Raw genomic sequence first — 24,007 nt, forward strand, 5'->3', positions numbered from 1 at the left:
AAGGTCTAAACACCCCCACTTTAGGCAAGGAGAAACTCTGCAGAGACTGTCCTGACAGAAGGAGCAGCCAAAACACAACAGCAGAGTGCACACTTTGAAACACCTCCTGAAGCACCAACCTCAAGACAATATTAGGACCTCTTCTTAATATAGCCATTACTCTCAGGAGCAGGAATATAACAGGCTTTCCTAACAATCACACACAAAAGCAGTGACTTTGACAAAATGACAAGACAGAGGAATTCACCCCAAAAGAAAGAACAGGAAGAAGTAACAGCAAGGGATTTAATCAAAAACCTGAACCAGAATTTAAAACATAAGGATACTAGCTTGAGAAAAGCATAGAAGACACTAGAGAATCCCTTATTTCAGAGATAAAAGAACTAAAAACTAGTCAGGCTAAAATAAAAAAATGTTATAACTGAGATGCAAGACCAAATGGATACAATAACAATGAGGATGGACAAAGCAGATGAATGAATCAGTGATACAGGAGATAAAATTATGGAAAATAATGAAGCTGAAAGGTGGAGGGAAAGAAAAGTACTGGATCATGAATGTAGACTTAGGGAACTCAGCAATTCCTTAAAGCATAATAACATTCACATTATAGAAGTCCCAGAAGAAGAGAGGGAAAAGGGGGCAGAAGGTGTATTTGAGCAAATTATAGTCAAAAACTTCCCTAATCTGGGGAAGGAAACACAATAAAAATCCAAGAGGCACAGAGAACTCCCATTCAATTCAACAAAAGCTGGCCCACACCAAGACATATTTGTAGTCAAATTTACAAAGTACACAGACAAGGAAAGAATCCTGAAAGCACCAAGGGAAAAAAAAGTCCTTAACCTACAAGGGACGGCAAATCAGGTTCATAGCACATCTTTCCACAGAAACTTGGCAGGCCAGAAGAGAGTGGCACGATATATCCAACGTGCTGAATGGGGAAAATATGCAGCCAAGAATACTTTATCCAGCAAAGCTGTCATTCAGAATAGAAAGAGAGATAAAGAGTTTCCCTAACAAAAACTAAAGGAGTTTGTGACCATGAAACCAGCCCTGCAAGAAATATTAAAGGGGACTCTTTCAGTGGGAAAGAAAGACAAAAAGCAACAAAGACTAAAAAGGTACAGAGAACATCACCAGAAACACCAACTTTACAGGTAACACAATGGCACTAAATCCATATCTATCAATAATCACTCTGAATGTAAATGGACCAAATGCTCCAATCAAAAGACATAGGGTGTCAGAATGGATTAAAAAAAAAAAAACAAGACAGGGGCACTGGGGTGGGTCAGTCAGTTAAGCGTCTGCTCTCAGCTCAGGTCATGATCCCAGGGCCCTGGGATCAAGTCCTGCATCAGGCTCCCTGGTCAGCGGGAAGTCTGTTTCTCCCCTCTCCCTCTGCTGAGTGTTCTCTCTCTCTCTCTGTCAAGTAAATAAATAAAACCTTAAAAAAAAAAGACACATCTATGTGCTGCTTTTAAGAGACTCATTTTAACCTAAAGGCACCTGCAGATTGAAAGTGAGGGGATGGAGAACCAACTATCATGCTAATGGATGTCAAAAGAAAGCCAGAGTAGCCATACCTATATCAGAAAAAACTAGATTTTAATGCAAGACTATCACAAAAGATGAAGGAGGGCATTATATCATAATTAAGGGGTCTATATATCAAGAACACCTAACTATTGTACATATTTATGCCCTCAACTTGGAAGCACCCAAATATATAAATCAATTAATAACAAACATAAAGAAACTCATTGATAATAATACAGTAATAAGTAGGGGACTTTAATACCCCACTCACAGCAATGGACTGATCATCTAAGCAGAAAATCAACAAGGAAACAATGGCTTTGAATGACACACTGGACCAGATGGACTTAACAGATATATTCAGAACATTTCATCCTAAAGCAGCAGAATACACATTCTTTTTGAGTGCACATGGAACATTCTCCAGAATAGATCACATACTGGGTCACAAATCAGCCCTCAACAAGTACAAAAAGACTGAGATCTTTTTTTTTTTTTTTAATTTTTTTTTATTCTTATGTTAATCCCCATACATTACATCATTAGTTTTAGATGAAGTGTTCCATGATTCATTGTTTGTGCATAACACCCAGTGCTCCATGCAGAACGTGCCCTCCTCAGTACCCACCACCAGGCTAACCCATCCTCCCACCCCCCTCCCCTCTAGAACCCTGTTTGTTTTTCAGAGTCCATCGTCTCTCATGGTTCCAAAAAGACTGAGATCTTACCATGCATATTTTCAGACCACAACACTAGGAAACTTGAAGTCAATCACAAAAAGAAAATTTGGAAAGACCACAAATATATGGAGGTAAAAGAAAATCCTACTAAAGAATGAATGGGTTAACCAGGAAATTAAGAAATAAAAATTACATGTAAGCAAATGAAAATAAAAACACAACAGTCCAAAACCTTTGGGATGCAGCAAAGGCAGTCCTAAGAGGGAAGTATATTACAATACAGGCCTTGTTATGATGAGCACTGGGTAATGTATGGAATTGTTGAATTACTATATTGTACACCCCAAACTAATATGACATTATATGTTAACTATACTGGAATTTTTTTAAAAATTAAGATTTATTTATTTATTTTGGAGAGAGAGAGAGAAAGAGAGCACACTGGGAGGGGGAGAGGGAGAAGGAGAGAGAAACTAGCAGACTCTTCACTGAGTTCAGAGCCTGATGTGGGTCTTGATTTCAAGACCCTGAGATCATGACCTGAGCCAAAACCAAGAGTCGAATGCCCAACTGACTGCGCCACCCAAGGGCCCCTGGAATTAAAAAAATTTTTAATAACAAAAAATATGCTGGATAGGAAAGACAACCCTCCCCCAAAATAAAAGAAAGTCTATTCTGAATTCCAGGTAGAAGAATCAAGCAGAGCCATTAGTGTTTGTACCTTGCTGCATTACTACTATATTTCTTTAATTCTAAGGTGCACATTTTGTGGCATTTTAATGTTTCTAAAATTGGGATTGCATCTTAAATCAATGTATGATTTAACATAGTAGGTTTTGCCTCCTAGAAACTTCTTACTAAAATGAAGATGTGTCTTACAATTAATTGTATCTCACAATCAAGGAAATGAAGTAATTATGCTGTTGCCATAGCAGGAATGACAATTTTAAGACAAGAATAGCTAAGCAACCAGGGAGTAGAGTCCAGGCTTTAGGTTTTTCATGTCACAGCAAATCCACCACAGTGGTCATAACCTTTAAAAGATCGTGAATTGTCTATTAATAACCTGATTGTTTCCAGGTCTCTGCAGTCTGCAGATATGTCAGTCAAACTGCTTTGGCCCCCACATTTTGCTGGTTCAAAACCTTCAGTGCCAAGCTTCAGGACTTCAGCAGCCCCACCACAAGCCTTCCCAGTTAGTTCTTGGAGTCCTCTATGCTCAGGGCTAGCCCTTCCATGTACTTCTACTCTGTCCTCTCTATAGATGTCCACTCTGTGCCCAGTCACTTGAGGAAAGATGTATCTCCTGGTACCCAAAATCTAAACATCATCCAGATAAATTTTCCTGCTTAGTTAAGGGTCAAGTAATCTGACATTTTAGCAGCAGTCTGCACATGTTGGAATTACATGTAATTCAGAAAGTGTTTTGGTTGGGGAAGAGGGTGATAGTGAGAAGCAAGTCCCAATCTTGTCATTTTACAATCTCCCGCTCCCTTTTAAGGCATCCTCTAAACTTCTAGGTCATAACTAGAAAAACATGCCAAGCCCTCAGTTTCTTGGCAGAACACAAGCAATCTATATCTATCAGCCCATTACTGACCAAGTCTTTTCTCACTCACATACCAGTTTTGCCCACTTTCTTTCCTAGATGACTCCCCACTGTTGCCCCAGAACTTATCTTCCAACATGCTATCCTCTAACATGCAAAAAGAAAACAAAAGTCAAACTTCTGGGAAGGGAGAATATGTGGCCCCATCCTTACCTCATCCAAATGAAAAGAAAGGAATGAGAAAACCCTACATTGGTTCCCCCTCCCATTCTGCCTTTTATTTAGCTTAGTTCATAGGCTCCCTTGCCCTTCATCTTAAGCCAAGAGAGCAGTTTCTGGTTCAAAGTCTGGGAAGGTTCCTGGAACACTAACATTTCTGCAAGAATCAAAGGAAAAGTCTATTCTCTAGGACAAAATACAGTGTTTAAGGAGCACTTGCTACATTTTGTAGGCCTTTATGTACACACCATGTTTCCAACAAGAAGAATCTTTGTTTTTAATCTAGGGAAACTTGTACATCTTTTGATCATTTTCCTTTCCCTTGTCTCCATCCCACCATCTCCCTGACATTTCTTCTAACTCTAAGGATCTGTATAACAAAATTCCTAACAAGTCCATTCACCCCATACATATCAACTCACAAAAATAGACAGTTGTGGAAGGAGAAAAGACTCTAAATTTTAATTTCATTCTTCTGGGGACTCCTGCCACAACTATATACACCACCAAAGACAGTGAATAACAGTAATAAGCTCCAACTTAATATCCTGACTGTATGTTTGAGCTTTAGAAAGGAAAATCCTATTCTATTATACAGCTAAGTATTTTTAAGTCTAATTAGTCCGTGTAGAAAGGCTGCTGAAAGGAAATGTCATCCAAAATGAAGATCAACTTAACTACTGAAATATGAGTATTGATAACAATAATGCTTGCAGCTGTAAACTACAGTAAATATTCCAGTTCATGCTGGAGAATACCCCTGGGGAGGGTGACACACTGCAAGTATTATTGATGGAGCTGGATGATGATATGAGATAGTAGTGAAAATAATTGGCAAACTAAAATCAAACATAATATCCTGGCTTTCCACAAGAAAGGCCCAACTACCAATTTTCTCCCCCTACTCTTGAAACATTCTGACTGGCTTAGGGTTTCAACTACATGCCTTATTTTCATGCTTAATTAAATATTTAAACATTTTTCCTGGTATTCAGCTAAAATGAACAAAATGTTCATAATATTCTATATTAGAATATAGAATAATATAATATTCTATAATATTAGAAATAAAGCCCTAGAGAACTCACAATGGTTAAATCCAGCAGTGCAATTGATTGGACTGCAGGGTGAACTGTTAGTTCTTCAGGAGCAATCTGAACCACCAATGTGGGATTATTTTACAAGTTGATGTAATTAGGAAGCAGCCACATGCAGAAGAACGAAACTGGACCATTCTCTTACACCATACACAAAGATAAACTCTAAATGGATGAAAGACCTCAATGTGAGACAGGAATCCATCAAAATCCTGGAGGAGAACACAGGCAGCAACCTCTTGGACCTCAGCTGCAGCAACTTCTTACGAGACACATCTCTAAAGGCAAGGGAAACAAAAGCAAAAATGAACTACTGGGACTTCATCAGCATAAAAAGTTTCTGCACATCAAAGGAAACAATCAACACAACTAAGAGGCAACCTACAGAATGGGAGAATATATTTGCAAATGACCTATCAGATAAAGGGCTAGTATCCAAGATCTATAAAGAACTTCTCAAACTCAACACCCAAAAAAACAAATAATCCAGTCAAGAAATGGGCAGAAGACATGAAAAGACACTTCTCCAAAGAAGACATCCAAATGGCCAACAGACACATGAAAAAATGCTCCACATCACTTGTCATCAGGGAAATAACAAATCAAAGTACAATGAGATACCACCTTACACCAGTTAGAATGGCTAAAATTAACAAGACAGGAAACAACAAATGTTGGTGAGGATGTGGAGAAAGGGGAACCCTCTACACTGTTGGTGGGAATGCAAGCTGGTAGAGCCATTCTGGAAAACAGTATGGAGGCTCCTCAAGAAGTTAAAAATAGAGCTAGCCTATGACCCAGCAATTGCACTACTGCGTATTTTCCCCAAAGATACAGATGTAGTGAAATGAAGGGGCGTCAACACCCCAATGTTTATAGCAGCAATGTCCACAGTAGCCAAACTGTGGAAAGAGCTGGGATTGACTGATGAACGGATAAAGATGTGGTATATGGATACAATGGAATATTACTCAGCCATCAGAAAGGATGAATACCTACCATTTACATTGACGTGGATGGAACTAGAGGGTATTATGCTAAGTGAAATAAGTCAATCAGAGAAAGACAATTATCATATGGTTTCACTCATGTGGAATGTAACAAATAGTGCAGAGGATCATAAGGGAAGGAAGGGAAAACTGAATGGGAAGAAATTGGAGAGGGAGACAAATCATAAGAGTCTCTTATTCATATAGGAAACAAATTGAGGGTTGCTGGAGGGGAGGGGGGACGGGGTATCTGGGTGATGGGCATTAAGGAGGGCATGTGTGTGATGAGCACTAGATGTTATACACAACTAATGAATTACTGAACTCTGTATTTGAAACTAATGGTGTACTATATGTTGGCTAATTGAATTTAGAAAGAAAGAGAGAGAGAGAGAAAGAAAAAGAAGGAAAGAAAGAAAGAAAGAAAGAAAGAAAGAAAGAAAGAAAGAAAGAAAGAAAGAAAGAAAGAAAGAAAGAAAGAAAGAAAGAAAGAAAGAAAAAAGGAGGGAAAGAAAGAAAAAGAAGGAAGGAAGGAGGGAAAGAAAGAAAAAGAAGGAAGGAAGGAGAAAAGGAAGCTCTATATTGATCTTTTATAACAAAAGAAGTCAAATGATTAAACCTGCTGGCATTGGTACTAGTCCCTAATCATTTCTAGACTCAAGTATCAAATACACTACAATCTCACTTCTTTTATCCTAAACAATCCAGACCTAAAAGGTTATGGCTTTGCTTTTACATTCAAGTTTCAATAATTTATTTATGAAACATAACATAGAAGTTTCTAAACATTAGGAAGAAAGAAACATCATTTTTGTTGTACCATTTACCGTTATGTTTATGCATTATTGGTATATAAACTCATCACTCTTACTAGAGAAATAATTAATGTTCATTCTTTACTAAAAATGGATAAATAATGTCTTCTTTGGAAACAAAAGATAGCAAACTTTTACAGGATTAAAAATAATTCTCAAGTTCTTTCTCCATAGGTTACTGAATCAAATATTTTGGCTGTATTTAGTACCTAAATAGCATCAAAAAGCTTTCAGTTTCAGATTAACAACTTCGTGGACCTTTCTATGTGATATAAATTATTTCGTTGTCTAATCTAGAGATGCAAGATTCTAAAACCATGGAGCAATAGTTTGGTATTTTACAACTTAAAAGGATAGTTTATTCAAACAATTGGCTAGAATCACTATAAATTAAATGAAATTTCATTTGACAGATCTGTTTTCAAAATATAAGTGTTGTTTTGTATGTGGTTATGTATAAGCCTAATAAAATGGCTTGTTCTATTGTGTGAGTTATTTGTACAGGTAGCTACTCAGGAGGTCAGAACACTGCTAGCTAGGAGGCACCCTTCCAGAAGCCATGTTTTGATTTGGATCATTACACTACTTACAAGAATCAAAGTTTAACAAGGGATTTCATTCTTTGAATTGAAGGGCATGGAAGCATAAAAACAAAATAGACAGTGAGGCTGGTGGCTGAAATAGTTCAGAGAAGGATAATCAAATGCAAATTCAAATCTGGTCATTTGGAATCTTTACTTTGAATGGACAGTGTTTGTTCCGTGTTATTTAGCTTAATTCAGGGTGTTCTTTAACTTTCATACTCGGTTTTGAAAGAGTTCTGGTTCAGAGAGCCATTCCTGAAACCACTAGTGTTTCTGCAGGCATTAGAGGAAAAGTCCACCCTGTGGAACAAAACACTTTTAGGCAGTCCTTGCTGCCCTTTTCAGGCCTTTATACCCATAGCCAAACCCTCATCAGCTTTCATGTTTCCAACAAGAACAATCCTCATTTTTTAATCTAGGGAAGCACACACTTCAGAGCAAGACATAATAAACACTACTGAGTTATGTGAAAGGGTTATTTACTACAAACCCAAAGGGAGGCTTAAAATTAGTTTGGATGCCCAGCTAGATGTTTCATTGTAACTACATAAGGCATGCATATGGCAAATTGCTGATCCTCATGCTTGCAATAACTACCAGAATCTCCAACAAAATCACTAGAATCTAAAACTTGCTCAAGGCTATTCCCTGGGAATGGGCAGTCTAACAATGGGCTAAGTGATATGTGACCACCTCCCCTCACTGGATTGAAGCCCTGATTTTTCCACTGTATGAATTATAAGCTCTGAGTAGAAATAAGGGATATTGTGGTTTTATAACCTGACAAACAATATCCAACTACTACTTTACTTTGCAGACCATCTCCCACATCTGATAACCATGTATGTGGGCAGACATGCGTTCAGAAACATAAGTGGCTGTTTAGGAAAAAAACGCAACTGCAATATTGAAAACCCATATGCTGTCCATTTGCATATGTCTTATTCCTTCTCTCCTAAATTCTCACAATACAATAGTCTTTGCTAGAATCAGCAAAGAAGAAGTCAAACTCTCACTCTTCACAGATGACATGATACTCTATGTTGAACACCCAAAAGACTCCACCAAAAAATTGCTAGAACTCATACAGGAATTCAGCAAAGTGGTAGGATATAAAATCAATGCACAGAAGGTAGCTGCATTTCTATACACTAACAATGAGACAGAAGAAAGAGAAATTAAAGAGTTGATCCCATTTACAACTGCACCAAAACCCATAAGATACTTAGGAATAAACCTAACCAAAGATGTAAAGGATCTGCACTCTAAAAACTATAGAACATTTATGAAAGAACTAGAGGAAGACACAAAGAAATGGAAAAATGTTCCATGCTCATGGATTGGAAGAATAAATATTGTTAAAATGTCTATGCTACCCAGACCAATCTACACATTCAATGCAATCCCTATCAAAATACCATTCACATTTTTCACCAAGCTGAAACAAACAATCCTAAAATTTGTATGGAACCATAAATACCCTGAATAGTCAGAGGAACGTTGAAAACATTGGCATCACAATCCCAGACTTCAAGCTCTATTACAAAGCTGTCATCCTCAAGACAGTATGGTACTGGCACAAAAACAGACACATAGATCAATGGAACAGAATAGAGAACCCAGAAATGGACCCTCAACTCTATGGTCAAGTAATCTTTGACAAAGCAGGAAAGAATGTCCAATGGAAAAAAGACAGTCTCTTCAATAAATGGTGTTGGGAAAATTGGACAGCCACATGCAGAAGAATGAAACTGGACCATTTTCTTACACCACACACAAAAATAGACTCAAAGTGGATGAAAGACCTCAATGTGAGACAGGAATCCATCAAAATCCTAGAGGAGAACACAGGCAGCAACCTCTTCGACCTCAGCCACAGCAACTTCTTCCTAGAAAAATCGCCAAAGGCATGGGAAGCAAGGGCAAAAATGAACTATTGGGACTTCATCAAGATAAAAAGTCTTTGCACAGCAAAGGAAACAGTCAACAAAATGAAAAGACAACTGACAGAATGGGAGAAGATATTTGCAAATGAAATATCAAATAAAGAGCTAGTATCCAAAATCTATAAAGAACTTACCAAACTCAACACCCAAGGAACAAATAATCCAATCAAGAAATGGGCAGAAGACATGAACAGACATTTCTTCAAAGAAGACATCCAAATGGCCAACAGACACATGAAAAAGTGTTCAACATTGCTCAGCATCAGGGAAATCCAAATCAAAACCTCAATGAGATACCACCTCACACCAGTCAGAATGGCTAAAATTAACAAGTCAGGAAATGACAGCTGTTGGCAAGAAGGTGGAGAAAGGGGAACCCTCTTACACTGTGGTGGGAATGCAAGCTGGTGCAGCCACTCTGGAAAACAGTATGGAGATTCCTCAAAAATTTGAAAATAGAGCTACCCTATGACCTAGCAATTACACTACTAGATATTTACTCCAAAGATACAGATGTAGTGAAAAGAAGGGGCACCTGCACCCCAATGTTTATGGCAGCAATGTCGACAATAGCCAAACTGTGAAAGAGCCCAGGTGTCCATCGACAGATGACAGATGTGGTAGGTATATATATACAATGGAATACTACTCAGCCACCAAAAAAATGAAATCTTGCCATTTGCAATGAGGTGGATGGAACTAGAGGGTATTATGCTAAGCGAAATAAGTCAATCAGAGAAAGACAATTATCAGATGCTCTCACTTATATGTGGAATTTAAGAAACAAAAGAGAGGATCATAGGGGAAGAGAGGAAAAATAAAATAAGATGATAGCAGAGAAAGAGAAAAACCATAAGGGTCTCTTTATCATAGAAAACAAACTGAGGGTTGCTGGAGGGGAGAGGTAAGGGGATGTGGTAACTGGGTGATGGACATTAAGTTGGGCATGTGATGTAATGAGCATTGGGTATTATATAAGACTGATGAATCACTGACGTCTACCTCTGAAACTAATAATACATTATATGTTAATTAATTGAAATTAATTTTTTTTAATTTTTAAAAAACAATAGTCTTTGTTCTTATTAACCTTAAATTTGCCACAACTATTACAGATTTATTTGTTCTCCTTCTTTCTCCTCCCAAAAGTAACAGACAATTATGACTGGTCAGACTCACTGAGTTTCACTATCCCAAGCCTCTGGCATGGTTGATACTTCATGCCACAGGAGCATGCATGTCCTTCACTATCTAGACTGAAGAGTTATGAGGAGCCTCCAAATCCACTTTATGAGTAGTCCTAGGAGTTTCTCGGGCCCTTTGGTAATCTGGGAAGGGAAAATGGAGAGGATACAAGACCAGGAGTTCTAGACTTCCTGCCCCCACCTTGAGGTAGTTTTCATTTATTTTCTGTATTGGGCTTTTTAATAAATTTATAAATTAGTACAAGGGGTTCAACTGATTTTCAAGAGTTTGGCAATGCCTGGTGTGGTGCAAAGAGGTCCCTAAGGGAAGTCAGACTGTTTGAAGGCTGGGACCTACCCCCCTACTACGGCAAAAGGAAAAAAAAAAACCTCTCTCTGATAATAGTTGGCATACCACCCACCTCACACGTTCATTGTTACATTGAAACACCACCAGGAGCATGGGAGTCATTGCAGCTGAGCCCAGGGTTCCTTCCGCTGCTGTCTTTGACCGGGAAATCTCGCCTTCGCATCACCAAACCAGCAGGGCCAGGCCCTGCCCCTGCCCCTGCCCCTGCCCCACCCCCCACTCCCTACCCTCCACCCGGAAGTGGACCCCTTGAGCGGAGGCATCCATTGCACATGTCAGAGCAACGTCAGAACAGCCAACTACCCGCCAAGGAGGCCATTCTGCCAGCTAAGATATGGATCCATCCCTCCCAGAGTCCTACTCCACCAGCCAAGAGTTGGACCCCACAGGTTTAGATTTCAACTCTGCTGGCCAAGATTATTTCTCCACTGGCTATGTGTATGACTCTCTCTACCAAGAATTGGACCTGGACTCTCTTCATGAAGATCTTTCCTAGTCCATGCCAGGCACCATGACAGAGATCTCAGCAAACACACATGCCGAACCAGAGGATCTCACAGAGGCTGAACGAAAGGAGCTCAAATATGAGCTCACTAAATTGGAGGAGGAAATTGTAACCCTATGCTATACTCTGGCAGCCAAAGAAAGATGTTGCATGGAGCTCAAGAGGAAGCTGGGCCTCATAGCCTTGGTGGGGCTAAGGCAGAATCTGTCCAAGAACTGGCACAATGTTCAAGTCTCCAATGTTTACATGAAACAAAAGACTTTAGCTGCCCTGTCTACCATGGGCTCTGCCATTTGCAGAAAGCTTGGAGACATGAAGAAGTCAGCCACATTCAGATCTTTTGAAGGTCTGATGGGGGCAATCAAGTCCAGAGTTGCAGGTGGCAGAGAGCTTGGCAGTGACTGCCTTCCTTCTTCAGCTGGGAGTGGAGATGATTCACTCCTGGCTTCAGGGAGTGGGAATGATCCGCTCCCACTTTCCAGGAGTGGGAATGATCCAGTTCAGTGGAGTGGAGTTGATCTGGTTCCAAGGAGTAGAGATGATCTGGTTGCAGGCAGTGGGCATGACCTGCTGCCCATTCTGGAGCCGGAATGAACCCCTTGGTTACCTTGCCTGGCCACCTAACCAGTGCAAGAACTCCCTTTCCTCATCACAATTGTGACTCTGCCTATCAAAAACAAGCAACTAAATCACAATGGTAAAGTTAATTCAGGAAATGGACAGAGGCCAGTTTTGAGAAAAATAATTCCCATTTGAACATAGGTATTTGCTGCTGTTGAGATAGAGACCCCAACATTTTGTACCCAGTTATTTTACGCTAAAGTTAGTAGATGAAATGTATCACTATACTAGCCTTCTGGAGTTGCATTTAAATGGACAGGACAATGGCTTCAGAGAGATCTTAGGCCCACGCCCAAACTTTTTCAGAAAAACTAGTCTATCAGAATGCCAAAGTAGCTTTCTTTTTAGAACTGGAAAAAAGGTATGAAATAATCTGTAATTTTATCCCCTCCCCATTTCCTTCCTTCCCTAAATCTCAGAAGGAATCCTGAAAGCTCTACCTGGCCTACAATTTTTGCTTTAAAAAAGATGATCAAGAACACTGTTTCTCTGAGACCCCCAGAAATGAGAGGAAAGTATTGGTAGACTAATTGTTACATAATACTATAGCCTTTAAAAACTTGATTTTTTTTAAGCTCCTAATTAAGCAAAATAACTTTAGCTTCAATTTAAGAGATTGTTACTTTGGACTCAAGCTGAAATTGCAACTTTGCCTTGTGCTTCTTAATCTTTCTGTTGCGGCAGCATGTGCCTACCACAATAGCATGCCACCTAAAAAGAAAAAAAAAATGCTTCTCTGTTCTGCAGTAATTCCTAGTTGTTACCATCTCCATCTGAGGGGCTGGAGGGAAAACAGTACAGCCAAATTCAAGAAAGATACACCCCTGTCTTAAGCAACACTGCAACATTTAAAACAGAATGCTCATTCCCTGTAATGCTGGCCCTATGCCTCTGAGTGTACCTAACTGACTTTATACATCACTGGTTTCTTTGACTTCAAGTCTGTCCTCTTTTAAAACTAACCCCAACTGAAAAGGAAACAGAGCTTGAGCCCTCAGGGGATTTGGGGAGTAGGGCAGAGGGGAAGGATTCCTTTTCCATTTTCAAAATGCCAGGACCCGGCAGCTACTTTCACTCCTCCAGTCACATTGTCTGAGGTAGAAGTTTGTGTCTTTTTCATTTTCAGCAGGGGGATAGGACTTTTATTTGCTTGGGTATATATTATAACATGTCACTGCCTAAAGGCAGTCCCTCCAATCTAAGAAGGTGATCCTGTTTTGTTGATTTTTGAATGCCTCCCTATTCCTTTGGTTTTCCTATAAGCAAAACCAGAAACCACAATAAATGCAAAAGCAAATGGTAAACTGTAAAGTCACTTATGTATCTCAACCCTCCACAGATTTCTAAACACAAAGTTTTGCTTGGATTAAAACAAGATGTTCAACTGTTTTATATGTTTGTTTCTTACTTTGTAGTATTCACCAACCAAAATGGTTTTTCTGTGCTGAAGAACTAAAGACAAACTTGCAGCACACATAAAGTAGACCAACAGGCAAAGGCTTTGACCTCATACTGCAGAAAGCCCGGTGTTAGGGAAAATCTCAGACTGACATCCTGGGCCAAACCCAGAATATGTTCTATTTATTTAGTAATTCAAGCAAATGCAGTAACAGTTTTCCCCCAATAAATCTTCAACTCCCTAAGAGCAGTAAAGAACATATCTCTTTTTCTTCATCATTGTATTCCCATGCCTGGCCTAGCATAGATGCTCAAGAAACACTTATTGAATTAATGAAGGAATCAATATCACATATTTCAGACATTGAATCTTGGATCCAAGAGGTTATCAACAACATGTTGACAAGTTCCTCCCACTTTTAAACAAAGCATTTGCTTCCCTATTCAAAGATAATTTAAGGGGCGCCACAGTAACTCAGTCAGTTAAGGGTCTGCCTTTGGCTCAGGTCATGATCCTAGGGTCCTGGGATGGAGCCCCACATTGGGCTCCCTGCTCAGCGGGGAGTCTATTTGTCCCTCTCCCTCCCCCCTGCTCATGTTCTCTCTCACTCTCTCTCTCTCTCAAATAAATAAATAAAATCTTAAAAAAAAAAAAGGTAATTTAAGACCCTACCATGTGTCAGGCCCAGTGCCAGGCTCTGAAGGCACAGAAATTAGACGTGGTCCATACTCTCTAGAAACAAATTTTCAAATCATTATGATTCCCTGCAGTAGGTGCTACAATAGAGGAAGTCTGTGAAAAAAGTGGTTTCAACTCTGCCTCGATAGGTCAGAAAAGATTTCAGAGAGGCAGAAAGTCATAGAATACTAGCAGGAATTTGCCAGACAGACAAGAGCAGAACACTCCAGATAATATCCAGAGAAACTAAGTCATGTAGGAATGTAATAGAATGGCATGTTTCAGGAAATATCAATAAGTCATTGGGTCTAGAGAGAGATGAGGGTAGAGAAATAGCATGGGCAAGATCATAAATAGTCTTATATGCTCTCAGACACTAATTCTATAGGAAATAGAAAGGCATTGAAGGTACTTAAGTCAGATGTGTTTTAGATAGATCACTCTGGTCACTATAGAAATAGATTGAGGAGTATTTAAGAGGTAGAATCTCTGACTTAGGAAACAACTGCAAAAGAGAGAGGGATGGATAGATTTGCAAGTGGATAAGGATGTAGAATTAAAGAGTTAATACTAGCAATGCTGGAGCTGCACATTTGCTTTGGCTCTTTTATTGGATTTCAGCATACCTGCATTAATAGTCATGGACATCAAATAAAAAGCCTCCGTGAACATGTGGATACTGGATTAAAGGTTTCCTCCAGACTTCCTTTCTTCTACTTACTTCTACTCTTCTCATGCATTGCTTCTTCTCATTCTGTAGTCTATCTTCATAATTTGATCCCTTCTGTTTATCTACCCCTATTTGGCTCTTGTAGTCTAGCTTCAGTCTATTTAAATTTAACCTGACCACTTCGGGATGCAATTTCCTCTACTTCCTGGAACATTGGAACCCTTAAAGATGCCCATTCATAGGTCTGGCTCAACTCCTAAGAACCACTGGTTGGGAGGGATATTAGAAAAAAATTCCCTGAGGCTCTCAGTTTTCTTGGTCTTCCATTGCCCATAAGAGTGTAGGGGTTAGGATAGAAGGTAGAGACAAGGTTTGAAAGTTCTAACTCTCACAGATGACACTCCACATGCAACTGGAAGGATTGAAGTAGAATACCAAGTCCTTGTACATTAGCATCATACATACCCCAGCATACTGCTAACATCACTCCCAGAGAAATTGACCAGCAACTTCTGGAGGCTACTTTAGTTCTAAGCTTCAGATTTGACAGAAACTATACCACATACCTACTCTCATGGCTTGCATGGACTGCAGAGAGGTGAGCAGTGACCTCTGGCCTACAATTTTGTAGGTCTTCTGATGATACTAGTCAATATTCTTGATGGTTCTACCCATCAAGGAGATGGTGCCATGTGTTGATTCTGCTAGAGTATGAGGTCAGCTGTATCTGGGCTATGAGAGTATATTTCTTGCCCATGAACTCCAATGTAAGAAAAAAGGATGAGTGCCACTCTATCAAAACTACTGGGGCTGGGGCACCTGGGTGGCTCAGTTGGTTAAGTGTCCAACTCTTGGTTTCAGCTCAGGTTGTGATATCATGGGTCATGAGGTCGAGCCCTGTGTAGGGCTCCATGCTCAATGGGGAGTCTGCTTGAGGATTCTCTCCGTCTGCCACCCCCCCCACCTCATCTCAAATAAATAATTTTTTTATTATTAACATATAATGTATTATTTGTTTCAGGGATACAGGTCTGTGATTCATCAGTCTTACACAATTCAGAGCATTCACCACAGCACATACCCTCCCCAATGTCCATCACCCAGCCACCACAGCCCTCCCACCCCCCCTCCACTCCAGGAAACCTCAGTCTGTTTCCTGAGATTGAGAGTCTCTTGTGGTTTGTCTCCCTGTCTGGTTTCTTCTTGTTTCATTTTTTCCTCTCTTCCCCTATGATCCTCTGCCTTGTTTCTCAAATTCCACATAACAATGAGATCATATGATAATTGTCTTTCTCTGATTGACTTATTTTGCTTAGCGTAATACCTTCTAGTTCCATCCACCTCATTGCAAATGGCAAGAGTTCATTTTGTAATGGCTGCATAATATTCCGTTCTAGATATATATACCACTTCTTCTTTATCCATTCATCTGTTGATGAACATCTGGGCTCTTTTCATAGTTTGGCTATTGTGGACATTGCTGCTATAAACACTGGGGTGCAGGTGCCCCTTCAGATTATTACAATTGTATCTTTGGGGTAAATACCCAGTAGTGCAATTGCTGGGTCATAGGGTACCTCTATTTTCAAATTTTTGAGGAACCTCCATCCTGTTTTCCAGAGTGTTGCACCAGCTTGCCTTCCCACCAACAGTGGAGGAGGGTTCCCCTTTCTCCACATCCTCACCAACATCTGTCGTTTCCTGACTTGTTATTTTTAGCCATTCTGACTGGTGTAGTTTTGATTTGTATTTCCCTGATGCTGAGCGATGTTGAGCCCTTTTTCATGTGTCTGTTGGCCATTTGGATGTCTTCTTTGAAGAAATGTCTGTTCATGTCTTCTACCCATTTCTTGATTGGATTAGTTGTTCCTTGGGTGTTGAGTTTGATAAGTTCTTTATAGATTTTGGATACTAGCTCTTCATTTGATATGTCACTTGCAAACATCTTTTCCCATTCTGTCGGTTGTCTTTTCATTTTGTTGACTGTTTCCTTTGCTGTGCAAAAACTTTTTATCTTGATGAAGTCCCAATAGTTCATTTTTGCCCTTGCTTCCCATGCCTTTGGCAATGTGTCTAGGAAGAAGTTGCTGCAGCTGAGGTCGAAGAGGTTGCTGCCTGTGTTCTCCTCCAGGATTTTGATGGATTCCTGTCTCACATTGAAGTCTTTCTTCCACTTTGAGTCTATTTTTGTGTGTGGTGTAAGAAAATGGTCCAGTTTCATTCTTCTGCATGCGGCTGTCCAGTTTTTCCAATACCATTTATTGAAGAGACTGTCTTTTTTCCACTGGATATTCTTTCCTGCTTTGTCGAAGATTACTTGACCATAGAGTTGAGGATCCATTTCTGGGTTCTCTATTCTGTTCCATTGATTGATGTGTCTGTTTTTATGCCAGTACCATACTGTCTTGATGATTATAGCTTTGTAATAGACTTTAAAGCCTGGAATTGGGATGCTACCAGCTTTGGTTTTCTTTTTCAACATTTCTCTGGCTATTCAGCGTCTTTTCTGGTTCCATGCAAATTTTAGGATTATTTGTTCCATTTCTGTGAAAAAAGTTGATGGTAATTTGTTAGGGATTGCCACGTAACCTACTTCAAATGGACCACTGGAATTCTGACATTCTGATAGGAAGACTGCCTGTGCAACATTCAAATGAGAGAGGAAGATAGGTTCATAGGACAAGGAAAAACTGTGTGTCCTTTTTGCTTGAATACTTTCTTATGTTGCCTTTGATCATTCTAAAGATCAAGAAATATGTTTCAAAAAGAAAAAAGAAGGAAATATGCTTCCTCTTTTCTAACGAGGTCTTGAAGGATTCTGAGGCCACTGACCAACACATCCATTGATTCCTATAGAGTCAAAAGAAAAGGTGTTGGCATCTCACTTGCTTGGAAATGTAAGAGAACAAGCAAAAATTTGAAGGAAGTTTAATTTTAGCTGCTTTGGGCATTTTAATCATGAAAACTTCAAAGTAGGTCTGATTAAAGTGCACTTCTTGAGTCCAAGATGGCGGAGGAGTAGGAGACCTAAATTTTGTCTGGTCCCAGGAATCCAGCTAGATAGCTATCAAACCATTCTGAACACCTACAAACTCAACTGGAGAAGGAAGAAAAGAGTAGCAGCAACTCTATGAATAGAAAGGTGACCACTTTCTGCAAGGTAGTATGTGCAGAGAAGAAAATCTAAGGCAATATATGAGAGGACAGAATGCGGGGGGAAGTGGGAGGGAGCCTCTGTCAACCAGCTACCAGCAAGTGATAGAGCAGCACAGCATAAAATTGGGACATATAGAAGTTTGCTCCGGTGAGGGACATCACTCCAGTGGCTAAGCAGGGGGTGGAACCCTCACTGGGACAGTGTGGTCTCAGGACCCTCAGGGTCACAGAAAGACCGGGGGTGCCTGAGTGCAGCAGAGCTCCCAGGTATTGGAGCAGGGAAGCCAGCCACAAAGAGTGAGCCAAGCAGTGAGTTCTCAGCTCGGGGTTGCCATAACCCGTGATCTGCAGCACAGTTGGGCCACTACTCTTCCAGCAGGGGCCCAACAGGTGGCAGATCCAGGGAGACTCCCCTTCCTCCCCCAGGAGGAGTGGTACAGAAGGGTGCCCCTGCAGGAATCTACTGGGTTTGGAGACTCCAAACGGGGCCATGTGCCAGAGATTGAAATGCTTAGTCACAGGCTGGGTGAGCACAGAGTGTGGACAGAGACTAGGGAGACAGGAGTGATTGACTGCTTTTCTCTGAGGGCTCACTGAGGAGTGGGGCCTCAAGCTCTCAGCTCCTCAAGGGTCAGAGACTGGGGGGCCGCCATTTTCATTCTCATTCTCTAAAGCTGTGCCGAAAGCCTTCAGGGAACAAAAGCCACAGAGAGCAAGCCAGAGCAGATTACTTAGCCTGGCCCCTGGCAAGGGCAGTGCAATTCCACCTGGGGCAAAGATATTTGAGAATCAATGCAACAAGCCCCTCCCCCAGAAGATCAGCAAGAACATCCAGCCAAGACCAAGTTTACTGATCAATGAGAACAGCAGAACTCCAGCTCTAGGGGAATACAGCACATAGAATTCATGGCTTTTTTCCCCATGATTCTTTAATCTTTCAACTTTAATTTTTTAAATTTTTTTTTATTTATCTTCTTTCCTTTTTCAACCAACTTTTTATCAATTCCTTTTTGAAACTTTTTTAATTTTCATTTTTACAGTCATATTCTGTCCCTTCATTGTATTTAACCTTTTTTTTTTTGTATATATATAAGATTATCTTTAAAATTTGGGGATGCAGTTTCTTCTAACAGACCAAAATATACCCAAAATCTAGTGTATGCCTCTCTTCTATTTACCCTCCTGATCACATTCTGTTTTTTTTTTAATTGTTCTTTTTTTTTTCAACCAACTTCTTATCAATTCCTTTTTTAAAATCTTTTTTTAATTTTCATTTTTACAGTCATATCACATCCCTTCATTGCATTTAACCTTATTTTTCTGTATATATATATATATATATATATATATATATTTTTTTTTTACTTTCTTTAAAATTTTGGGATGCAGTTTCTTCTAACAGACCAAAATACACCCAAAATCTAGTGTATGACTCTGTTCTATTCACCAGCCTCATATATTTTTTTCTTTTTTCTTTCCCCCCTGGTTTTGGGTCTCTTCTGATTTGTTTAGTGTATATTTCTCTGGGGTTGTTGTTACCCCTTTAGCATTTTGTTCTCTTGTTCATGTATTCTTCTCTCGACAAAAAAGACAAAATAGAAAAACTCACCTCAAACAAAAGAACAAGAGGCAGTACCAACTGCCAGGGACCTAATCAATATGGACATTAGTAAGATGTCAGAACTAGAGTTCAGAATAACGATTATAAAGATACTAGCTTGGCTTGAAAAAAGCATAGAAGACACTAGAGGATACCTTTCTGAAGAAATAAAATCTAAACAAGTTGAAATCAAAAAGGCTATTAATGAGGGGTGCCTGAGTGGCTCAGTCATTAAGCATCCGCCTTCAGCTCAGGTCATGATCCCAGGGTCCTGGGATCGAGCCCCGCATTGGGCTCCTTGCTCAGCGGGAAGCCTGCTTCTCCCTCTCCCTCTCCCCCTGCTTATGTTCCCTCTCTCACTGTGTCTGTCTGTCAAATAAATAAATAAAATCTTTTTTTAAAAAAAGGCTATTAATGAGGTGCAATAAAAAATGGAGGCTCTAACTGCTAGGATAAATGAGGCAGAAGAGAGAATTAGCGATATAGAAGACCAAATAATTGAGAATAAAGAAGCTGAGAAAATAAGAGATAAACAACTACTGGATTGCAAGGGGAGAATTCAAGAGCTAAGTGATACCATAAAGTGAAAGAATATTAGAATAATTGGGATCCCAGAAGAAGAAGAAAGAGAGAGAGGGGCAGAGGGTATATTGGACAAATTATAGCAGAGAACTTCCCTAATTTGGGGAAGGAAACAGGCATCAAAATCCAGGAGGCACAGAGAAGCCCCCACAAAATCAATAAAAATAGGTAAACACCACAACATCTAATAGTAAAACTTACAAGTCTCAGAGACAAAGAGAAAATCCTGAAAGCAGCTCAGGACAAGAGGTCTGTAACCTACAACAGTAGAAACACTAGATTGGCAACAGACCTATCCACAGAGACCTGGCAGGCCAGAAAGGACAGACATGATATATTCAGAGCACTAAACGAGAAAAATATGCAGTCAAGAATACTTTACCCAGCTAGGCTGTCATTGAAAATAGAAGGAGAGATAAAAATCTTCCAGGACAAACAAAAACTAAAAGAATTTATGAAAACCAAACCAGTCCTACAGAAATATTGAAAGGGGTCCTCTAAGCCAAGAGAGAGCCCAAAAGTAACATAAACCAGAAAGGAACACAGACAATATACTGTAACAGTCACCTTACAGGCAATACAATGGCACTAAATTCCTATCTTTCAATAGTTACCCTGAATGTAAATGGACTAAATGCCCCAATCAAAAGACACAGGCTATCAGATTGGATTAAAAAAGCAAGATCCATCAATATGCTGTCTGCAAGAGACTCATTTTAGACCCAAAGACTCCTCCAGATTGAAAGTGAGATACTGGTAAATCATTTATCATGCTAATGGACATCAAAAGAAAGCTGGGGTGGCAATCCTTATCAGACAAATTAGATTTTAAACCAAAGACCGTAATAAGAGACAAGAAAGGACACTATATCATACTTAAAGGGTATATCCAACAAGAAGATCTAACAATCGTAAATATTTATGCCCCTAACATGGGAGCAGCCAATTATATAACCCAATTAATAACAACATCAAAGACTTTAACACCCCCCTCACTGAAATGGACAGATCATCTAAGCAGAAGATCAACAAGGAAATAAGGCCTTTGAATGACACACTGGACAAGATGGACTTCACAGATCTATTCAGAACATTCCATCCCAAAGCAACAGAATACACATTCTTCTCTAGGGCCCATGGAACATTCTCCAGAATAGATCACATCCTGGGTCACAAATCAGGTCTCATCCTGTACCAAAAGACTGGGATCATTGCCTGCATACTTTTGGACCACAGTGCTTTGAAACTCGAACTCAATCACAAGAGGAAAGTTGGAAAGAACTCAAATACATGGAGGCTAAAGAGCATCCTACTAAAGAATGAATGGGTCAACTAAGAAATTAAAGAAGATCTAAAAAAATTCATGGAAACAATTGGAATTGAAAACACAACTGTTCAAAATCTTTGGGATGCAGCAAAGGCTGTCCTAAGAGGGAAGTACAAAGCAATACAAGCCTTTCTCAAGAAACAAGAAAGGTCTCAAATACACAGCCTAACCCTACACCTAAAGGAGCTGGAGAAAGAACAGCAAATAAAGCCTAAACCCAGCAGGAGAAGAGAATAATGAAGATCAGAGCAGAAATCAATGAAATAGAAACTAAAAGAACAGTAGAACAGATCAATGAAACTAGGAGCTGGTTCTTTGAAAGAATTAATAAGATTGATAAACCCCTGGGCAGACTTATCGAAAAGAAAAGAAAAAGGATCCAAATCAACAAAATCATGAATGAAAGAGGAGAGATCACAACCAACACCAAAGAAATACAAACAATTATGAGCAACTATATGCCAACGAATTAGACAATCTGGAAGAAATGGATGCATTCCTAGAGATGTATCAACTACCAAAACTGGACCAGGAAGAAATAGAAAACCTGATCAGACCCTTAACCACTAAGGAAATTGAAGCAGTAATCAAAAATCTCCCAAAAAACAAGAGTCCAGGGCCAGATGGTTTCCTAGGGGAATTCTACCAAACATTTAAAGAAGAATTAATACCTATTCTTCTGAAGCTATTCCAAAAAATTATAAATGGAAGGAAAACTTCCAAACTCATTTTCTGAGGCCAGCATTACCTTGATCCCAAAACCAGACAAAGACCCAACCAAAAAGGAGAATTACAGACCAGTATCCCTGATAAATATGGATGCCAAAATACTCACCAAAATGTTAACCAATAGGATCCAACAGTACATTAAAAGGATTATTCACCATGACCAAGTGGGATTTATCCCTGGGCTGCAAGGTTGGTTCAACATCCGGAAATCAATCAATGTGATACACTACATTAATAAAAGAAAGGACAAGAGCCATATGATCCTCTCAATAGATGCAGAAAAAGCATTTGACAAAGTACAGCATCCTTTCTTGATTAAAACTCTTCACAGTGTAGGGATAGAGGATACATAACTCAATATCATAAAAGCCATCTATGAAAAACCCACAACAAAAAAAAAGCCCAGGGCCAGATGGCTTCCCAGGGGAGTTCTACCAAACATTTAAAGAAGGATTAATACCTATTCTTCTGAAACTGTTCCAAAAAATAGAAATGGAAGGAAAACTTCCAAACTCGTTTTACAAGGCCACCATTACCTTGATCCCAAAACCAGACAAAGACCCCATCAAAAAGGAGAACTACAGACCAATATCCCTGATGAACATGGATGCAAAAATTCTCACCAAAATACTAGCCAATAGGATCCAACAGTACATTAAAAGGATTATTCACCATGACCAAGTGGGATTTATCCCTGGGGTGCAAGGTTGGTTCAACATCCGCAAATCAATCAATGTGATACAATACATTAACAAAAGAAAGAACAAGAATCATACGATCCTCTCAATAGATGCAGAAAACGCATTTAACAAAGTACAGCATTCTTTTTGATCAAAACTCTTCAGAGTACAGGTATAGATGGTCCATACCTCAATATCATAAAAGCCATCTGTGAAAAACCCACAGCGAATATCAGTCTCAATGGGGAAAAACTGAGAGCTTTCCCCCTAAGGTCAGGAACACGGCAGGGATGTCCACTATCACCACTGCTATTCAACATAGTAATAGCAGTTCTAGCCACAGCAATCAGACAACAAAAAGAAATAAAAGGCATTCGAATTGGCAAAGAAGAAGTCAAACTCTCACTCTTTGCAGAAGATATGATACTTTATGTGGAAAACCCAAAAGATGCCACCTCAAAATGGCTAGAACTCATACCGGAATTCAGTCAAGTGGCAGGATATAAAATCAATGCACGGAAATCAGTGGCATTCCTATACACCAACAACAAGACAGAAGAAAGAGAAATTAAGGAGTCGATCCCATTTACAATTGCACCCAAAACCATCAGATACCTAGGAATAAATCTAAACAAAGAGGCAAAGAATCTACTCAGAAAACTATAAAATACTCATGGAAGAAATTGAGGAAGACACAAAGAAATGGAAAAATGTTCCACACTCATGGATTGGAAGAACAAATATTGTGAAGATGTCAATGCTACCTAGAGCAATCTACACATTCAATGCAATCCCCATCAAAATACCATCCACTGTTTTCAAAGAAATGGAACAAATAATCCTAAAATTGGTATGGAACCAGAAAAGACCCCGAATAACCAGAGGAATGTTGAAAAAGAAAAGCAAAGCTGGCGGCATCACAATTCCGGACTTCCAGCTCTATTACAAAGCTGTCATCATCAAGACAGCATGGTACTGGCATAAAAACAGACACATCAATCAATGGAACAGAATAGAGAGCCCAGAAATGGACCCTCAACTCTATGGTCAACTCATCTTTGACAAAGTAGGAAAGAATGTCCAAT

The 24,007-nt window shown here is 39.5% G+C and overlaps 1 protein-coding gene across 1 annotated transcript; it reads left to right on the top strand.

Moving 5' to 3' along the window:
• The first annotated feature begins 11,309 nt into the window (after positions 1-11,309).
• TPD52L3 (TPD52 like 3) lies at positions 11,310-12,074 on the top strand. The gene is given in 1 exon segment (XM_021682426.1): positions 11,310-12,074. A coding segment is annotated over 1 exon segment (765 nt).
• The last annotated feature ends 11,933 nt before the right edge of the window (positions 12,075-24,007 follow it).

This window comes from Neomonachus schauinslandi, chromosome 13, assembly GCF_002201575.2.
Source record: "Neomonachus schauinslandi chromosome 13, ASM220157v2, whole genome shotgun sequence".
NCBI classification, from domain to species: Eukaryota; Metazoa; Chordata; class Mammalia; order Carnivora; family Phocidae; genus Neomonachus; species Neomonachus schauinslandi.